This window comes from Tamandua tetradactyla, chromosome 4 (assembly GCF_023851605.1).
Source record: "Tamandua tetradactyla isolate mTamTet1 chromosome 4, mTamTet1.pri, whole genome shotgun sequence".
NCBI lineage: Eukaryota > Metazoa > Chordata > Mammalia > Pilosa > Myrmecophagidae > Tamandua > Tamandua tetradactyla.
In genome coordinates, this window is record NC_135330.1 from 20,729,864 (window position 1) to 20,750,518 (window position 20,655).

At 34.5% G+C, this 20,655-nt stretch overlaps 1 protein-coding gene across 7 annotated transcripts in view; it reads left to right on the forward strand.

Annotated features, from left to right (window-relative positions):
- POU2F1 (POU class 2 homeobox 1) overlaps window positions 1–20,655 on the forward strand; it is a 256,011-nt gene that overhangs the window by 118,503 nt on the left and 116,853 nt on the right. For 5 of the 7 annotated variants that reach the window (XM_077156862.1, XM_077156863.1, XM_077156866.1 and 2 more), the window contains one exon: window positions 14,055–14,120. In XM_077156862.1, coding sequence (XP_077012977.1) covers window positions 14,055–14,120 — 66 coding nt within the window. Of the gene's footprint in view, window positions 1–10,058; window positions 10,781–14,054; window positions 14,121–20,655 lie in introns of those variants that run through there. The other 2 variants (XM_077156864.1, XM_077156865.1) reach the window with 1 other exon arrangement.

Consider the following 20,655-nt stretch of genomic DNA (forward strand, 5'->3'; position numbering starts at 1 on the left):
GAAGACACTCCCCTTTGGCTGATTACAAATGTAATCAGCTGTGAATGTAGCTGACATGATCATGATTTAATTCTATGAAATATCCTCATAGCAACAGACAGGCCAGCACTTGCCCAACCAGACAAACAGGTACACCACCACTTGGCCAAGTTGACACATGAACCTAACCATGACAGGATATTAGCACTGATGTCAGTTAATCTCTAGACCCTCTTCAAATTTTGCCAGGTGTCCCCAAAATATCCTTTATAGCAAAAGGTTCCATTTTAGTATCTATCATGCTTTGCATTTAGATGTCATAGCTTCTTTAGTATCCTTCAGTCTGAAACGATTCCTTTGTTTCTGTTTGCTTTTCAGGACCTTAAACACCATGGAAGAATACATTTTGTAGAATGTCTATCCATTTGGGTTTATTTGATGGTTCCCTTATGGTTAGATTCAGGTTATACCACTTCAGCAGGAACATTTCAGAATGATGCTGTGTTCTTGTTGCATTCTTTCAGTGGTGTACAATTTTGGTGTTCCTTTACTTATGATGTTAACTTTGATTACTTGATTAAGGTAGTGTCTCTCAGACTTCTCTACTCTGAAGTTACTCTTTTTCCCTTTGTAATTAGTAACTATCTTGCATTTAATGTCAATAATAAATATTTGGAGAAACTATGTAAATTTTCATCATAACATTTTTACCCATTAGCTTTAGCATCTGTTGTTGTTTGGCTGAATTAATTATTACTATGATGGTTTCCAAATGTTGATTTTCTAATTACATCATTCTTTCTACATTTATTTTTGGGCATTCTCCTGTAAGAAAAGCTTTATCTTTTGCCTGTTTATTTATCATATCAACATGGTCTCATGAATTCTTTGAGTAATGTTTGTAATTCATTATTGTTTTTACTTAATTTGTCTTAATTGTCCAAAATTTGGTCATAGACCCTTCAAACTGACTTCTGTGTCATTTTGACATATTCCCAGAATTTTAAGTACTTCCATGTAATTTCTTCAAGGATCCCTGGTTTCTAATAGTATTCAGAAAGCCAAGATCTGGGCACTCAGTATGTTCATGTCCATAGGGGTATGGCTGCTCCCTAGACCTCAGTTAAAGGATCTAGGGTATAGAATATATGTTTGTGTGTATATTTACTTAAGTCTGTATTTCTCTATGTATTTTGAAAATCATGAGTTCATACCAAAACCTCCAATTTTTAGCCAAAATCATAGTGTTCATTCTAGTATTCTCTCTTTTCATGGTTTTAGTTATCCTAACAGTGATCAACTTAGCTTCCATTTTCCTTAGTATGTTTACTTATGAGATTAATCTGCCTTTTATAACCAACCTCCTGGTTTCCGCTTTCCCCAGACCACCAAAGCACAGGTGCTTACCTTGCTCAGCCCCGTTGGGTAGCTCTTGGACTGAATTTGGAAAAAGGAAGTTTATTCTTTTTTTTTTTTTTGACAAATATTAAATTGTACAAAATTGCTTCTGTGGTACCACTTTTGGTTAATATATCTCCTCTATCCTTTTTAAATTTGGAACTCTTAGTTCCATGGGAGATTCTTTGTTTTTGATGCTTTGCTTACTCTAAATCCTGTTTAGAGAAGTTTTTTTTTTAATTTTAAATTTAAGTAGGCATTTTTTTTTAATGATCTTGATCCTAATCTTTTTTTTTTTTCACATGGGCAGGCACCGGGAATTGAACCCGGGTCCTCTGGCATGGCAGGCAAGCATTCTTGCCTGCTGAGCCACCATGGCCTGCCCTTGATCCTAATCTTTAGCGCTGTTATAGAAATTTGTTTAAGGTGTAAAGATAATTAGAACTGAGTAACTGAGCTATTCCGGATATTGTTTCTTTAATTTGAAGGCATGTAATCAGTTTTAAATGGACTGCTTTCGTTATACGTAAACTTTGCATAACTTTATGAAGAACAGTGAGGACTTCTTAATGTTTATAAGTTACTTCTGGTCTGAGTTACCGCAACAGTGAGCTCCTTCACAGAACATAATTTATTGAACAAATATCTCTAGAGTGCGTGATGAATCAAAAAAACTCAAGGAATATTGTGTGTGTAAAGATAATTTATGTAAGAATTTTTTTTCTTATTAGGAAATATTCTAAGGATATTGATAAACTTTAAAATTTGCTAGAGATATGTACATTTCTTTTAGATTTCTTAAGTGATCACTGAAAGAATACACTGAGAATATATAACTCCCAAACTGTAAGAGGAAAGGGAAATGAAGAAAATGAATCTAATACGAACAGGAAAGAGGAGGAGGGGCAACAAAGAACAAGGAAGGTAGATAAAAACTATAAAATGCTATTATCAAAAAAGACCAAATAGATCAGTAGTCACAAAGGCAGTAAATAGGTTAAACTCACCCAGTAAAAGCAGAGCACATGCACTCATATTGGATTCAAAAATCAAAATCCTGTCTACTTTACAAGAGACATGTAAAAATCAAATGACTCAGAAAAAAAATGATAAAAGAATGGACAAAGATATGCTAAATAGTATAAAAAGAACAGCTGATTCCCCCAAATATTTGTTAATTACAAGGGGGGAAAATAATAGCTTTACAGTGGGGAAACCAGCACTATCTTAACCCAGTGATTTAAGTTAACACTAAATACCCCAAGGTGGTACACTGAAAAGGGCAGATGGCTGCTGTGGCATTCTTCCCCAAAATCCATAGCCGTAATCTAATCATGAGAAAACAGCAGAAAGGTGTAAATTGAGGGGCATTCTACAAAATACCTGACCATTACTGTTAAAAACTGTCAAGGTGTTGTAAGGCAAACAAAGACTGAGAAACTTTCACAGAGGGGAGGGAATTAAGGAGAAGTAAGAACTGAATGCAAAATGGGATCCTGTATTGGATTGAAGAACAGAAAAAGAGAGATGAAAAACTAGGGAAACCTCAATCAAGTCTATAGGTGAGTTAAACGGCACTGCATCAGCATTCCTGCTTTCAATAACTGTGCTGTGAGTAGGAGAACTGTTAGCCCCAGGGGAGCTGGAGAAGGACATAAGGGAGCTCTCTGTAGTGTCTTTATAATTCTTTAAGCCTGAAATTATTTCATATTTAAAAAGTAGTATTTAAAAAGCTATGATGAAAAACATACACACAAGACAGCTAGTATAACAATAAATTTTGAGGTCAAAAAGAAGAAGGTAGTGGGCAAAGGAGGATAACTTTAAAATGATAATGGAGTAGTTTACCAATAGGAATATCCATGTATGTGAAAATATATGTTAGAAATATATATAAACTTCTGAAATTGATAAGTTCTTAATTTTAATGGGGCTTTTCAATGTTCCATTCCCTACAAATAAGTATATAGATGATTAGAATAATACTGTTAACTTTGCGCCCAGGAAACACCTAATGGTCTTTTCATGTTCACATGGAACATATACAAATATTGACTTCATACTAGATCATGAAAGAAGTCTCAAGTTCTAAAGAAATGATAGACCACATTGTTTGATGATCACAATGCCATTAAAATAGCAGCAATAGAAAGAGCTGAAATAAAGAAATTTACCCATATATTTAGAAACTTTCAAAATATATTCATAAATAATTGCATAGAAACAAAGTGGACATTATTAAAAATGTATAAATGGACAACTCAACAATAAAATGTAAAAGAGCCCATTTAAAAAATGGGAAAAGACTTGAATAGACATTTCTCCAAGGAGGGTATACAGATGGCAAAAAACACATGAAAAGATGTTCAACATCATTAGGTATTAGGGGAATGCAAATCAAAACCAAAATGAGATACCATTTCACACCCATCTAAATGGCTTCTATTAAAAAAAATTACAAGTGTTGGAGAGGATGTGAAATAGGAACACTCATTCATTGTTGGTGGGAATGTAAAAAAATGGTGCAGCCTCTGTGGAAGACACTTTAGTGGTTCCTTGGAAAGTTAGGTGTAGAATTATCCTATGACCAGGGTAATGCCACTTCTAAGTATTATTCACGGTTGCCAAAAGGTGGAAGCAATGCAAGGGTCTATAATTAGCCAAGGGTATCAAGACAAACTACAGGGCTGTATTAAGGCCCTGTAGTCCGTCTGTACTTTTACTCCATGTAATTTTCACAGTTTGTCATTACATATTTAGGGGATTGATTAATATATCTCTGTGCTATTAAATTGTAAACTTTCTGAGACTCATCATTATATCCCTAATTCCTTTCCCAGTGCCTGGCAGCACTTAGCATATTTTGAACGTGTGAATGCATGAAAACAATGACTTAGCAGAACTAGAAGGAATAAAAAGAAGTAATAATTATAAAGAACCATAATGATGTAGGATAGGCTGGACAGATAAGTTTAGTGTGATAGCAAAACTTTAGTAGATCTACATGAGATTTAAGCTTTTACAACTAAAACATTCAACATCGAATTTTGTAAAGGATGCCAGAGTGTTAGGATGAGCAGTATAAGTGGATGTACAATATATGACAGAACAGGTTAAAGAAACATGCACTAATTAATTCTAGCTGCTTTCTATTTTGGTAGCTTTGTAAATGAGCCACCACTTAACTGGCTGCCTAGATTAACTGAAGCTAGGTTCCTTCTTAAAATGTGGTCATGCCCCAAGCATTGCTCCTAAGCTTGTTCATGCTGGTTGAATGAATTTAAATTACACAATTTAAATAATTATATAAACCAAGGAAAAGAGAGATGTTGTTTTTGTGAAAATTTAAGTGAATGCTTTGAAAGAAATTTGGTAGAGTAATCACTAAAAAATACTGTTGAATTTGGTGTGTGCAAAAGACAGCTGTAAATGTTAGGAATAGATTATTTAAAAAAAAGAAAGAAAAAGATTCTGCACTCAGATTGCTTCCTCTCTCTCTTAAATTCTTGCCTCTCTTTTTTTTTTTTTTTTTTTTAATGCTGTGCAGTAGGGGTCACATTTCATTCTTTTCCATGTGGATGCATGCAGCACCATTTGTTGAATTTTTTTGAGGGGTGAGGGTATGTGCATGGGTAGGGAATTGAATCTGGGTCATCTGTGTACCCCCTCTTCCTTGCTTTTAAAGCAGTATTTTTCAGTCCATGGGTCATGAAATCAATTTGGTCAGCTGAAACTAGCAATTAAAAAAAAGAAAAGAAAATATAGTAGAACATACTCCTGTCAGTGCATTTCACCTATGAAGAAGGACTTTTTCATGAAACTTTGGGTTTTTAATCTTTATTCTATATGTAGATGTACAATGTAAAATGCTTTTCAGTGAAAAGTTTGAAAAATATGGCCAAAGAAATAAAAATTGGAAATATTAAATTACGTATTAAAGGTGTAATTTATCAAGAAAATTAGTGGGTTCAGATTCAAAGAAAAGTCTTGTTTCAACATCAAAAATAGGTGAATGGGAATGCAAGGGTAGTTCAGTGGTAGAATTCTTCCCTGCTGTGAAGAACACTTGGGTTCCGTTCCCAGCCTATGCACTTCCCAGAAACAAATAAAAGAAAGAAAAAAAAAACAAAAATTCAGTAAATTGTGCTACAATAACAGGATACTCACCTGGAGAAAGAATGAAATGTGACCCCTGCCATACAGCATACAAAAAAAAAGTAGGTGAATGAGTGGATACTTACGTTTTGTGTAAAAATAAGGTATGAATGTGGAATTTTTGTGATTTTTATTTTAAGTTAACCTTTTTGATTAACCAATCAACTCCTGATCTCAATGTCATGGTTTAAGAGTTTTGGCATATTTTATTTTACATATAATAATAATGTCTTTTTTCCCCTGTTCTCTCTGTGACTTAATAACTGTGTGACCTTGGAGTCATTTTCTAGGCCTTGGTTTAATATTTAATAAGATTATCCTTCAGATCTCTTGTTATTTGGAATGTTTAATGGCCAAATTGGTTAAGTTTCTTTCTTGGTATCTTCCTGCCTAAATTTTTAGTAAATGTAAAAATTCTCTGCCCCTTTTCTACTTCCCCACTTACCTCCCCTCCCCTCCTTTTCTCTAAGGGCCCCATATCTTAACTTTAGGAAGTATAATTCACATTTATTGTGATGTACATTGCAAGCTTCCGGAATGCAATATACCAGAAATGGAACGTCTTTTATAAAGGGGAATTTAGTAAGTTGCAGGTTTACATGTTCTAAGGCCATGAAAATGTTCAAATTAAAGCAAGTCTATAAAAATATCTAATCTAAGGCATCCAGGGAAAGAAAGATGCCTTGGTTCAAGAAGACCGACGGCGTTCAGAATTTTTCTCTCTCAGCTGGAAAGGCACATGGCAAGATCTATTAGCTTTCTCTTCAACAGCTTTCCTGGGGCTCTGTCCGTTCTATTGGCTCTGTTGGTTCTGGTAACCCCCTGTGGCTCTGGTGGCTCTCAGGCTTTTTCCAGAATCGTTCCCTTAAAGCTCTTAAAGGACTCTAGGAAGCAACCCAACCTTGAACGGTTGGAGACACATCTCCATGGAAACCATCTAATCAAAAGTTACCACCCATAATTAGGTGGGTCATAGCTCCATGGAAACAATCAAAAACTCCCACCCAGCAATATTGAATGAGGATGAAAGAACTTCACTTTTCTGGGGTCCACAACAGATTCAAACTGGCACACTAGTACTCATCACTTGGTTCTGGGTCTAAGGAAATTTTAAATCCTGGAATGTTCTTTTGTATTTGGACATTAGTTATTTTGCACAGTTTGTGGGTGATACATATCTGGGGTCTGTTTTCTAGTAAAATGATAATTTACAGTTCTTGGGATGCTAACTATTCTTAAGTGTTTGGTAAACCAGCTAGTTGAACTGGTTTATGAAAAGTAGTGATAGATTTTGAAAAGAGATGAAGGTTAAAAAGAATGTTGGTATGCAATTGAAATTGCCTAGGGGGCGTGAAACTGTGAGATGCAAAATACAGAATAAATGGGAGGGCCATTCATGGTTATACAGAAATCCCACCCTCAGGTAGATAGGAGACTGATATTTTTACCCATTGGAGGAGCTACAGTCAATGTAGAACAATGTGTAGAAACGGTAGCTCATATAGAATGTAACCAGGTTCTATGCCAATGATTTAGAAAGATAGAATATAGGCAGATCTCAGTTCACTCACACATAAAATATGTTGTAAAAAGTTAGTTTGAAATACAGTTGTCATTGTCCTGGATTTTGTTTCTATTGGAACCTAGACTAGCCTATAAGATCCTGAATACAAAATTTTTCTTATAGTATTAACCATGAATTTTAAATCCCGGAAGAGCCCTTCTTACCATTTACCCTTCCCATCCCCCACCCCCCACCCCTTTTTAGAGAAAAGCTCAATTTTAGGGATGATTTGTAATATGTGAATTTTAATTTTGCCTTTTCAACTCCTTTTTATATTTCCATATGTTAAACTATTTCTTACTCTTCTTCCAACTTCTGTGAACCCTTCTGTGGCGCCTCACTCCCCAATCCAGGTCATCTAAACAACATTTCTTCTATTATGGAAGTATTTATTGGCCTCTTCTCCAATATTAGGAATTCACTGATGAATTCCTAAACTGGATGTTAAAGGAAACAATTAAGTGAATTAATTCACACTCAAGTGTGAATGACTGATGAGCCCACAGATCTTTCAGAAATGGTTTTCTTTCTTTAAAAAGGTGTTTTGTTTTTTTAAAAAATGAGGATTTTAAGTTTAATCTAAGTGATTCTTTGTTCAGATTTTAAAGGACCAAATTAAGTGAAAATTTGAATTGTCTGTTGTATTCTTTTAGATGTAAATATGCCATGGTGGGGGAGTAGAGGAGATGGATGGTGACCACCCCTTCTCCAGTCTATCTGTACAGGCCTGGACAACCTCTGAGTATTTAAACTTGCCTTCTGTAATCTTCACGATAGCTAGATCAGTAGTGGTAGAAAGAGTGTTTTCTTGCCCTTCCCACTATAGCAAAATCAGCTGACTGGATAAGGATTCCTGTCACCCTGGATAGCTTCAGCCCACAGTGATCCTTCCCTCTTCCTGGAGTGTGGGTGGTGAGTTTTAAAGCAGAAGGAAAAGTGGGGCCATTTCAGATAGTAGCCTATATGAGTCCCCTTTGGGACTTTCTTGATCCTATGTAGAGGGTTGTGACAATACCAAGGTCCTGCCAATGCAGTGTACCTTAGGAGGCAGTGATTGACAGGCCATGGTTCTAAGTCATCCTTAGCTGATGTGTGAAAGGCCAAGTTGGCATAAGAAAGGTAGTTTAGAGGTGTCACTATATAAAATACAAAAAGACAGATGGTAAATTGCAGAGATATCCCATAATTGGTGCAGGGAATAAATTTAAAATTTTGTGAAGGCAGGAGAGAAAGGGGAAGAAACGTTTATTGACATCAATATTCTAGCCACATTCACCATTACTTCTCATCTTTTCCCACCAAGCAGGGTTTGAAAAGTCTGATGCATTCTGCCTTAAAAACTCTTAATTCTGTATTCTGTTCTATCATAAATTCTTGGTTGTTATAATGCAAAGTATTATGAATTATTATTGGGCAAAATTGGTGCTCTCAAAAGATGTACTGTTTTTATGAACAATACATGTTTTATACATTTACACTTACAATTTCATGAAAGGGATATTATATCATTTTACGGGTAAGAAAAATAAGGCTGAAAGAGGAAAGGAACTTAAACAGTTCTTACAGTACTAAATGGCAGGATTAAATTCTCCCTTCAAACTCTCTCCTCATAAGTATTTTATGATCCTGCAAAACAGAAAAAATAGTAATATGGGGAGCTGATCTAAAGGTTAAGAAATGGTTTTGGCTCTATTTCTAGCTAAGTCATTGATTTGCAAGGAAATCGTTTTAAAAGGTCCCTTATAAAAATCTTGTCTTTCATTTCCTCATATGCATGTTGAGTTTAATTTCAACCTTGATGTTGGGAAAAGATACATCCTTTTAAGAACCGGTAAGATATTTTATTTAGAATACCAGTCTAAATAAAAGCAGCTTTTAATGGTATGTAACCCTTCAGAATTTTCCTCCGATTTAGTGTACTCCTCTGTGTATCCATACCTGATTTTTATATGCAAAGTCTTTACCACCAATTGTTGGTCTCAATAAACAATCCATTTTTATTTTGCTGCTTTATTCAAGCTACTTTTACCAACTTCCTTAATGTATGACTCATTTGTAACATACAATAATAACCAAGAGCTCAGATTTTGAAGTCAACAGAATCTGATTTTAAATTCTGACTCTGAGGGTGCACAGGTGGTTCAGTGGTAGAATACTCACCTTCCATGTGAGAGACTCGGGTTCGATTCTCGGACCGTGGATCTCCCCCCCCCCCCAACATTCTGTCTCTAAATTAAATTCTGTCTCTAAATTATTAGTGTAACATTGGTTAAGGTATTTTAACTTTCTGTGCCTCAGTTTCTTTATCTTTAAAAAGGGGACAAAATACTGACTTCATAGGGTGTTTGCATATTTTCCCCAAAATTGTCTCTGATGGTTAGGATATCTAATGTTTTCGTATTGTAATGGGTGACAATGCTGGGGTTTATGTTTTACTTTACAAATTTCACTTTAAATTGAATAAATGTATTGTTTGTAAGGATTTTTTAATAAACATAATCATATCCACTAAATGAAATTTACTTGATCCACAATTTACATGATCCATTTTTTGACTATTGATCTTATGTAACAAATGGCCTTAAGGTTGATTTGAGGTACTGGTATAACTCATCTTTATTTAGGTAGCAAAAAAAGATTTATAGATAATAAATTTCCATGCTCTTGAACATAATTTTATAGACCCTGTCTTGCTTCCAGGTTTGTACTGTTGCCTTGTTTTAGAGTAGGACTTTCTCTTGCCAGTTTGCAGTAACTTTGGAAAATTCTCTATCAGTAGAGTGGACTAGCACCATCTTGACAGCCCTATGTTCTGCTTCTACCTTGCTAATTGTTTCCTTGGGATTATTTGGATTGTGTGGAAAGCTTTTTGCAAATCCTCTTATTACTGAAGTCATTGTTGCTAGCAGGAATAAGATTAAAGGTGTTTAAGTCTGTGGAGTTGTTTCTAATTTGTATGTGTCATTTCAGTGGCATTTTAACAGAACTCTGTCTCCTGTTCCTCCCTTTCCCCTTAGTACTATCTCGAGTTGGGTCCAAGAAGCCAGACCATTGGAAGAAATCTCATTTTATCCTCCTAATTATTATGCTGGTACTCAGGAGATAATTTTTCCCTTCATGCTCTGCCAATTAATATGCAAATGAGCCGATAAATATTTATGCAATGATTTAAATTATGCAGAGAGTGCTTTCAGTGTGTTCTGTAAATGAATTGTTCCTGGACTTCAAAGTACTGGCTGCTGTGCTAACGAGGAGAGATTTGCATAAGGCCCTAATCACGCGCATACTGATTAAGCTTCATTATGGAAACTGCCAGCTGCAATCTTTGTTTCTATTTTATTACAAAAAGGGGAACTTTTCATGCTTCAGTTGCCTTGACAATGTCAGTCCTAGCTGGTAGGAGAGACTAAAACTCCTCTAAGCAACTGAAGTTTCCTTATTCAGTTGAAGATTGCTATGGTGTAACCGAAGTTGTATTTTGCTTCTCCTTCCTCCTGCCCACCCCCCCCCATCTACTTTCCACCACCCACCCCTTGTTCTCGTAAGAACATAGTGTAGATGTGTTAGAAATAGTAATACCTTCTTTCCCCCACCCCAAACCACTACCTGTGAATCCTTGCTTTGGACTTTCTGAACCTTTAGAAGATTTCACAGCAATGCTGGACTGCAGTGACTATGTTCTAGGTGGGTACCAGCATAGTTCTTTCTTATAAGCTTTAATATGGAAATAGCTTGTGTGGGATTGACTATGCAGAAATGCTTAATCACATATGCAACCAATTGGAGGCGGGGGCGGGGGTGGTGATGGTGGATTGAACTGGGAAGGAGGAAGGCATTTGCAAAAACAAGCATACTTGAATTTGCAGTAAGTCCCTCCCTTATGACTAGCTCTTCTGGTTCAGAGGATATTTTCAGTAAATAATTGTGTATTTAGAATTCAGCTTGAATGGAGGATGTTTTTGCTTTTTGGAAATTTCTAGTGAGAACATTACATGTAGTTCTAAAAACGCTAATCTGAAACAAGGTATAAACTGTACCTGAGTAATATGCACATATTAATAAAAATGTTTGCATACCTAATGTGAATACCTTACACAAAATCCAGAAATGCTTAGTGAAAAATAAGGTGGGAGCTATACTGCAGAATTGTTCCCGTAAATACTAACGCAAAGGGTAATTGCAGTGATTACTGCAGTAAGACTGTTGTTGATGTTCAGTTTTTAGAAACCATTAACTGTTTTCAGATTTTGGCTAATATTAGCCTTCTTTTTTATTTTTAAAAATCAAACGTTATTCAGAAAACTATAATTTTGAAGGTCAGAAAGCCTATTTTTAGAGTTTTCTACAAGCCTGCTAGGGAGGGGGATGTCCAGCCTAAATATATGAATCATCTTTGTTGACTACGATTTTAAAATAGGCTGAGGCACTTTGGTTTTTAGACATGATAGCTCATGGTAGCCATCTTTGTGTTAATTTTTGTCTGTTTATATGTATAATTGTTGGAAACCTCAAAAAGTAAGAGGATATGAACTCCAGGACTTTGATATCTTTTTACCTTTAAAGCCTTTGCAGATCATTTTTTTCTTGTATGTGATTTTTCCCACTTGAAATTGAAGCTGTCCTCATCCCTGTCACAGTTGCCAAGGATAAAATAAAATAAAATAGTTCTGAAACTGTTTGAATTTTTAGCAGAAAGCATAGCATAAACCCTATGTCATATTAATATGTGTATAGCACAGTAAAAACCACTATTAAATGGGAGAATGATAAGAACAACAAATTGATAACAAGAATTTAATCCAAGAGCTACTTGTAACTGTGTGTAGGATTCACTATGTGGTCACCTCAACATCATATTCCTGTGGTTTTGGTATTGCCCAGAGAGAAAAAATCTTCAACGTTCAAAAAAATTTACTTACATTTATTCTTTTATATCTACTAAGATGATAACTCAAGAAAGAAAAGAAAAAGGAAATACCTTTTTGAAATCTTTTTAGCAATATATCTTAAAATTAGAAATTAAGTCTATTACTCTCAAGTAACACTAAATATTTAAGTAGTCTTACCATCATTGTTCCATCATTGCAGTTAATCAGAATTTTATCTCTTTATTCATTTTTTCATGAAGTACTTTGTTAAATGCCTTTGAAGATCTTGGCATTTCAATAAAATATTCTTAGAAGGTTCACATAGAATACCTGTGGCATTATCTTTAATTTATAGCTGTAGAAATTAGGATATGAATTGTACAGGGACAGGCTCGTGACTTGTTAAGAATTATGCCTCCTTTGTTTTTATGTGTCTGTTGGAAATTGTTACTCTTTTTGTGAATTTTAACTGGTTAATCTTTTTTTTTTTTTTAATACACTTTAACATCCATCCTAAGAGAATCATTGAGCAATGTGTATGCTTAGTGGTATATTCTATTACATTTATTGTAGTCTTTGTTGACTTCAGTAAAATTTTGGTTAAGTCATTCAGAGAGTTGATTTTCACTAAGTCTGTGCACCTGTTCCTTTCAAATCTTGGTATGCTCTCAGATGATATTTAAAATTTTTTGGATAGCCTCTATTTTAATAATTAAATAATGATGGCTGGGGGGAAAGGAAGTTATAGAACTACCCTCATTTAAGACCACAAACACGGGAATTTGATCCCTTTGAACATCTGTAGAGGAAACCAAAGATATGATAAAACTGGCTAAGCCCACCAAATAAATGTCTGTTACCAAAACCACTATATTATAAAAACTACTTCACAGCTTTTAAGTTGGAAATGAAATTTACAGGGAAAGGACTCTGATTCTTTCTCATCCATTATGCATGCGGATAATGTTACCATGGACAACTCCTTTGGAATTGATATCAGATAGTTGTTTTGATTTCCTAGTTAAATATTTAAGTAGATGGCAAAATGTGCTCTTCAGTAAAAAATTAAATATTACATAGTTTAAGTGCCTGTCCTCGACTAATAATTGTAGTTAAGTGGTTCTTAACCCACTGAGGAAAAAGACAAAACTTTGATTGTAAACTTGTTTGAGCTTGCAGTAGATATAGAATAAGACAATTACTCGATGTATATTCAGTTTTGGACCCTTTCGAACAGGTAGAAGAGCAGACTTGTTCTTGTCTCTTCCCTTCTTTTTCATATCTTCTGGGATACTAATAGTGCTTGATGAAACCTTATTACTGTGGAAACCTTCATTGAACAGCAGTTCATTTGAGATATTGAGGTTGTATAATTTCTTGAGAGGATGTAGTTGTGATTGTAATTAGATATTTTTGGATAGATCTGTTATGCCTTGTGGTACCTTTTTTAAGATAAAGGTATGAATTTGATATATTCCGACTTTGTCACTAGTTTGGTTGGAAGGTGGGGAGGGTGCAAGTATAGAGATTTTTTTCTCAGACATATTTTGTTCTTCTTTTATTAGATTGAGTTACTATCCCATCTATTCTCAGAATTACCAGTGAATTGTTTTGCTTATAATTAGTGAATAGCTTAGCTTATGGAAAAAAGAGATTTTATTTGAGAATAACATTTTTTACTTTTTGAGCTGCTTTCTCAATGGTTTTTTTCTTTAACATATTTTATAATGCATATTATAAAACATTTACTACTCTTACATATGAGAAATGCTAATGTAATTTTTTCAGGTTAGATTTCTTTTACCTTTCTTAGGAGAACCTTCAAGTTATTTAGAAAGATTATTAATTTGTATATCACTTCTGGGTCGAGGGAATCTGGAATTTCTTTCAGAGAACCTTTTTATCACAATTTCCAGGGTTTTAGCTTTGACCTGTATACCCTGTATTGTGTTTTTACTGTTTGACTGTAACATTAGTCATTATTCTTAACCCCTTCCCCTGCCACAATTTTTTTTCCCCTACCACAATTTTGCTTCCCCAACTCACTCCCAGTTTTTAAAAAAACTTAATGCACCTCTGATTTATTGCAGACTCAAGAATGAACAATCCGTCAGAAACCAGTAAACCATCTATGGAGAGTGGAGATGATAATACAGGTAAGGGATCGTCCCCAGATCCAGCTTTTTAATTAGATTTAACAGAGCTTAAAAAGAAAGAATTTCTGTATTGATCTATGACTTGTATTTGACAAATAAAAGACCACTTTGAGAACTGAGTTGTCAAGTATAATAATTAGTACTTTCAGAGACTACGACTGAGTTTGTTTAAGATTATCTACCTTTCTACTGCAGATTGCTTCATCTTTTCACTTCTGTGTTTCAGTGAAACTACAGAGTAGGTAAAAGATTAGGCTTTTGACTCAGATTGTTCTGATTATGAATGAGGATTTGCCACTTACTTGCTTTGTGACTTTAGGCAATTTCCTCAATCTTTTTGACACTTAATTTATTCAACTATAATATACAGGATAATATATCTCATATGTTATTGTGAATATTAAAGGAGGTAATATATGTGATTCATAGTAACCATTCAGTTAAAAGTTGTTCTTGTTAAAGGTGTTAATGAGAATAGTAAATCTTATCAACCCCGCACTCAGTATAATTATATGAAAGTAATGTTTCTACCAGTACGTCATTAAAAACACTCATTTCTAATATATATTTTGATTTGCTTAAGTTTTTAAAAAATTTACATATGATTAAATCCTTAATTAGGAGAAAATTAATATCATATAAATGAGAGAACAGAAGCCCCATGAGAGAAAGTTAAGTCCATAAAGGATAAATTATCTCCACTTATCTTAAATCCATAAAGGGTAAGGTATCTCCCATACTCTTGATTCAGTACATTACTAAGAGGATATTTGACTGCATCTTTTATCATCTGCTAGAGATGGTACAGGGATTTCCTTAGTTTCTGGTAAACACTTACATTAAATATTAAACCAAATAAGGAATTATGTTATTAGGCAGTGATAAACAGAAAATAATAGTTTCTAAAATAAGAATGTAAGGGAGGAAACCTTTTTTTTTTTAAACTCCCCAGTCCCTTCCCCCCACTGGGCTCCTGGTAACCTGTATTCTAGTTTCTGACTTTGTGAATTTGCATATTCTGCTTCTTTCATATAAGTGAGATCATACAGTATTTATCCTTTTGTATCTGGCTTATTTGATTCAACATGGTGTCTTCAAAGTTCATCCATGTTGTAGCATGTATCCGACCTTCCTTTTTGTGGCCAAATAATAGTCCATTTTGTGTACATACCACATTTTTTTAATCCATTCATCTGTTGGTGGAAACTTGGGTTACTTCGACCTTATGGCAATTGTGATTAATACCTCTGTTAACATCAGTTTGCTAATGTTTTTTCCAGTCCCTCTTTTCAGTTCCTTGAGGTCTATACCTAGACGTGGGATTGCCAGGTTATGTGGTAATTCTGTACTTAACTTTCAGAGCAATCACCATACTGTTTTCCACAGCGGCTGCATCATTTTACATTCCCACCAACAATGTAAGAATGTTCCTGTTTCTCCCACATCCTGTCCAACACTTAGTTTCCCATTTTTTAATAGTAGCCATTTTGGTGGTTGTGGGATGGCATCTCAGTGTGGTTTTGTTTTGCATTTCCCTGATGGATAATGATTTTGAGCATCTTTTCATTTGTTTATTGGCCATTTGTTTTCCTTAGAGAAATAGCTATTCACATCTTTTTCCCATTTTTAATTGGGTCTTATGTCTTTTCGTTATTGAATTGTAGAACTTTATATATTCTGGATGTTAAACACTTAAATGGTTTCCACATGTTTTCTCCCATTCTATAGGTTGTCTTTTACTTTCTTTAAATAAAGTTCTTTGATGTAAGTAGGTTTTTCATTTTGATGAACTCCCATTCATGTTTTTCTCTTTTGTTGCTTTTGCTTTTGGTGTAAAGTCTAAGAAATCACTGTCTAATACAGGGTCCCAAAAATGTTTCCCCTGTTTTATTCTAGGAGTTTTATAGCTTTAGTTATTCTATTTACATCTTCGGTCCATTTTAAGTTAAGTTTTGTATGTGTATATATATATAAGGTAGGGATCCATCTTTATTCTTTGCATGTAGCTGTCCAGTTCTTCATGTGCCATTTGTTGATGAGACTATTCTCTCCCTATTACGTAGACTGAGCACCTTTGTCAAAGATCAATTGACCAATAGTGTGAGGATTTCTGAACTCTCAGCTTGATTACATTGGTCTATATATGTGTCCTTTGTGTAGGTAGCATACTGTTTTGATTACTGTAGAATATAGTATGTTTTAAATCAGGAAGTATGTGTCTTCCAACTTTGTTTTTTTTCAAGATGTTTTTGACTATTCAGGGGTGCTTACCCTTCGATAAGAATATGATGACTGGGTTTTTCCATTTCTGCAAAGAAGTCTGTTAGAATTTTTATTGAAATTGAGTTGAATCCATTTATCACTTTGGGTAGGATTGACATCTTAACAATAGTTCATCTCCTGATCCATGTATAAATTTTATAGTTTTTCATGCACAAGTCAGTGATGTCTTGGTTAATTTTATTCCTAAATATTTGATTCTTTTAGTTGCAATTGTAACTAGAATTTTTTTCTTGTCTTCCTCTTCACCTTGTTCATTACTAATTCTTAGAAACATACTAAGTTTTTCCCTTGTTGGTCTTGTATCCCACCTCTTTGCTGAATTAGTTTATTAGCTCTAGTAGCTTTGTTGTGGATATTTCAGGAGTTTCTGTATATGGAACCCTCCCTTTTTGCAGTGAGGGTTCCTTCCTTGACCCATTATTTTTAAAAAGCCTAACTGGGAAATGAGAGTTGCTCTTTGTTTTCTATTTCCACTGGCCACAAAACCTTTGAACTTGTAGCAGATGAATTGAACCAATATAATGTTTCCTTCTGGCCTCTATTTTAAACTGTACTGTACCTGGAAATGCATATTAATTTTCAGTCATTAAATTATACCCACCTCTTTATGTGAAATAGAGTTGTGAGGCTTCTGTATGTAGTTAGCCCTGTTGCATTTTAATTGTCTCTCATATTCCTCTCCAACCAAAGTTAGCCAGCTTCTGAGAGGGGGAAGATTCCTGCTGTCTGAAATCTTTATCAGCCACAGTCTCCTTTCTATTGTTTCTCTGTACCCTTTTGGGCCCTATCTTTCTTTATTTCATAGCATAGGTCTCTGTGGATTCAGGTGCTTTGGCTGCCTAGCTTAGGTGTGGGACTTGTTTGCAGAGAAATATATATTTACTCAAAGGTGAGAAAACAGGGGAATGGGTACCATTAAGAAGCTAAGAGAGAGTGGGCAAGACATCTTCAAAGAACAGATAGACATACATTTCTCCCTTAAGGATGAAAACAGACTGACAGAATGATTGGAAAACACTGAAAATATCTAGTATACCGGACTCTTTGGGAATCCCCATATTTACTTTAACTCCACTACTTTAGTAGCAGTTTCAGCAGCTACCATTTATCAGTCATCTGTAGCATTTAATAAACCCTCTTTGATGTGTTTTTTACAGTCTTAAAGTACTATGTGTATTACCTATTTAAATTCTTATGACAGCCCTGTAAGTTACATATTACTTCCATTTCAAAATAGGAAATTGTAACACAAAGACAGCCAGGAATTAAAGGCAGTATCAGGATTTGTACCCCTCATGGTGATTTCTTCCATAAGCTACAGTAAAATAAAACTGAAAATTTAAGCAACTGTTTGCAGGCATAAAACCACTTACAGAGCTATGTAAGATAAATTTTGGCTGGAGCACTTGCTGAAAAAGTCTTGTGTCTTTCTTGCCCTGTTTTAATATGGAATGTGTGGCAGACTCATTCCCGTCACAGAACCTGAGCAGTATCAATTTAGTTATTTTACTCTTTAGTATCTTAAAGCTCTGATTGTGTGCCTAAGGACTGGTCCTTTCTTAGACTTCTTCATTTCCATCACCAACAATAGCAGTTGTTTTTCTTTTTTCCATACAAAGAGAGAAAAATTGATTGCCTTTCCATAAGAGTTACTGCTAATGTAATAACACTTCATAGGAGCTGGATCAAATTGAATATGAGATAATCAGCTATCCTAATTCTGATATGTAGTCACTTGCTTCCTGTTTGTTGACTCTACAGCATTTACTGTCTTGGTAAATTACAAATTGCTTTCATGTTATGGACCTTTAGACTCACTTGAGAATAACTGAAACCTTAAATGTCAATTCCTTAAATGATAAGGTTCTGTCACTATCATCTTAGCATCTCCCACTGATGTCAGTTTGTTAGTTTAGAGCTATTAAAATACATTTGAATTCTAGTTTGCACTTTTAAGTCACTATGCTTGATCTATTAAATATAAAATTAGAGTTTATTCAGATAATTACATGTTTACAAATTGATATTTATTTAATAATAGGACAAATGAACCTGCAGCCTAATTTAAGGAATATATAATTCTTGGTATTTTGCTAGTTAATGAAAAACAAGATTAAATTTTTAATGGAAAGAATCCTTTGCATTATAATAAAACCATAGTCTCACATTTTCTAGATTAGGAATATTTTTGATTAGATAATTTTTTCCTGAAACTTTTACAATTGTAATCATTTTGAGTTGTGACATTTTAAAGAGAATGATATTATAAAATTATTGAAACTTTTGTTGATTTGTTAAATTAAGCAGCCAAATCCGGCAGTCCACTTTTGTTAATAGCCCTTATTTCAGTTCACAGTAAAACTGTTGGTAATTTATTTATTTGGTAAGTTCCTGTCCTATATATGAAATATTGTACATGGTACTATAAGAAGATACCAGTGTGACTAGATGAGACCTTTAATCTTCCAAGAGTATACAGTCCATTTTGAGGTTGGACAGACAGATATACTGATAACTGATTCAGGCTAGATTATGGTACATAGTTTAGGGGAGATGTATAAAGTGCCATACTGGATTGAGGAGATGTTTCTTTGAGGAAATGTGAGTATGTTTATAGACCAAGTGGAAGGAACCGTCAGGAAAGAAGAGTCTGAAGAAAGAAAAAAAAAAGATCGATGGAACAAAGAGGACGCGAATGGCTGGGAACAGAATGAAGGATTAATTTAAAAATGGAAAAAGTTATCCCTTTCTTTAAATTAGGGAAAATTAGGTAAGAATAAACAATGACAGAGAGAAAATTGAGGTAGAAGGGAGGAGAAAAACTGAAGAATAATTCACATTAGATTGATTCATTTTCTTCATTAAAGTAGGTAAGGTGATCATCTGAGAGAAAGGCAGGAATAATAATAACAGTATTTATTAAAATGTTACTATGTGTTCATGCAAATCACTGTTATATATTTTATATCCTAATTATTATGGTACTCCTATAAGGTAAGTAGTGTTACGCCTATTTTACAGATGAAGGAACTAAATTTCACAACAGTTTAGTAATTTGTGATTGCTAAAACCATAAACCCTGCATTACCCTACCCTGCCTCCCTAGGAGTAGATTGAATAAAATGAGCTTGGGGGCTTAAGTAGAGTAAGTTTTGACATAATTATCTTTAGGGACATAATTAAAATAAGCAAATGAAAAATATTGATAAATTATTGAGGGTCAGGCTCAGGTTGAAGAGAATATATAGATTATCTAGCCAGCATATAGAAACAGCTAAGACTGGGAAGAAGGAAGCTGTCCTACGTGTCTTTAATTCCTTCAGAATTTTTTTTCAATGTCGTATGATTTCTAGATCCTTTATCATTTAGTCATACTCACAATTAGACAGTATTCTAGTTCTTCAGTCTTCAGTGCAGCTCTTACCCTGACCATTTGTTTATTAGTATTATTTTAAAAATCTATTTATAATTAAGATGAAGTTGACATTAGCTTTAAAATTTTTTAATACAAAACTATTTTTGCTGGTAATGTTTGTTTTGCATTAGTAAAACTCATCTTCCCTTTTTTTTTTTTTTTTTTTTTGGTATGCTATGGGGGTTATCACAGCACCATTTGTTGAATGTTTTTTTCCTTTTTTTGGAGTGCATGGGCCGGGAATTGACGCGCGTCTCCCACATGGCAGGTGAGAATTCTACCACTGAACTACCCGTGCATGTCCAACAAAGTTTCTTTTAAAGCAGCTGTGCCAGTTTGAAACTGTTGTATACCCTAAAAAAGCCAAGTTATTTAATCCTGTTTCAATATTGCTGGGTAGGATCATTTTTATTAAGTTGTTTCCATGGAGATGTGTTCCACCCAGTTGTTAGTGGGACCTTTTGATTAGGTTGTTTCCATGGAGATGTGTCTCTGCCCATTCAAGGTGGTTTGCTTACTGGGGTCCTTTAAGGGAGAACCATTTTGGAAGAAGCTACAGAGATGATAGAGAAAGAGACGTTTGGAAATGAAGAAAGAAAATGCCCTGGGGAAGCTGTTTGAAATGAGAAGCCAAAGACCCCAGCAGATGCCAGTCATGTGTCTTCCCACCTGATGGAGGTGTTCTGGACAAATTGGCCTTTCTTGAACCAGGGTATCTTTTACTGGATGTCTTAGTTTGGACATTTTAATAGTCTTAGAACTCTAAACTTGCAACTTAATAAATTCCCTTTTTAAAAGCCTTTCCATTTCTAGTATATTACATTCCAGCAGCTTTAA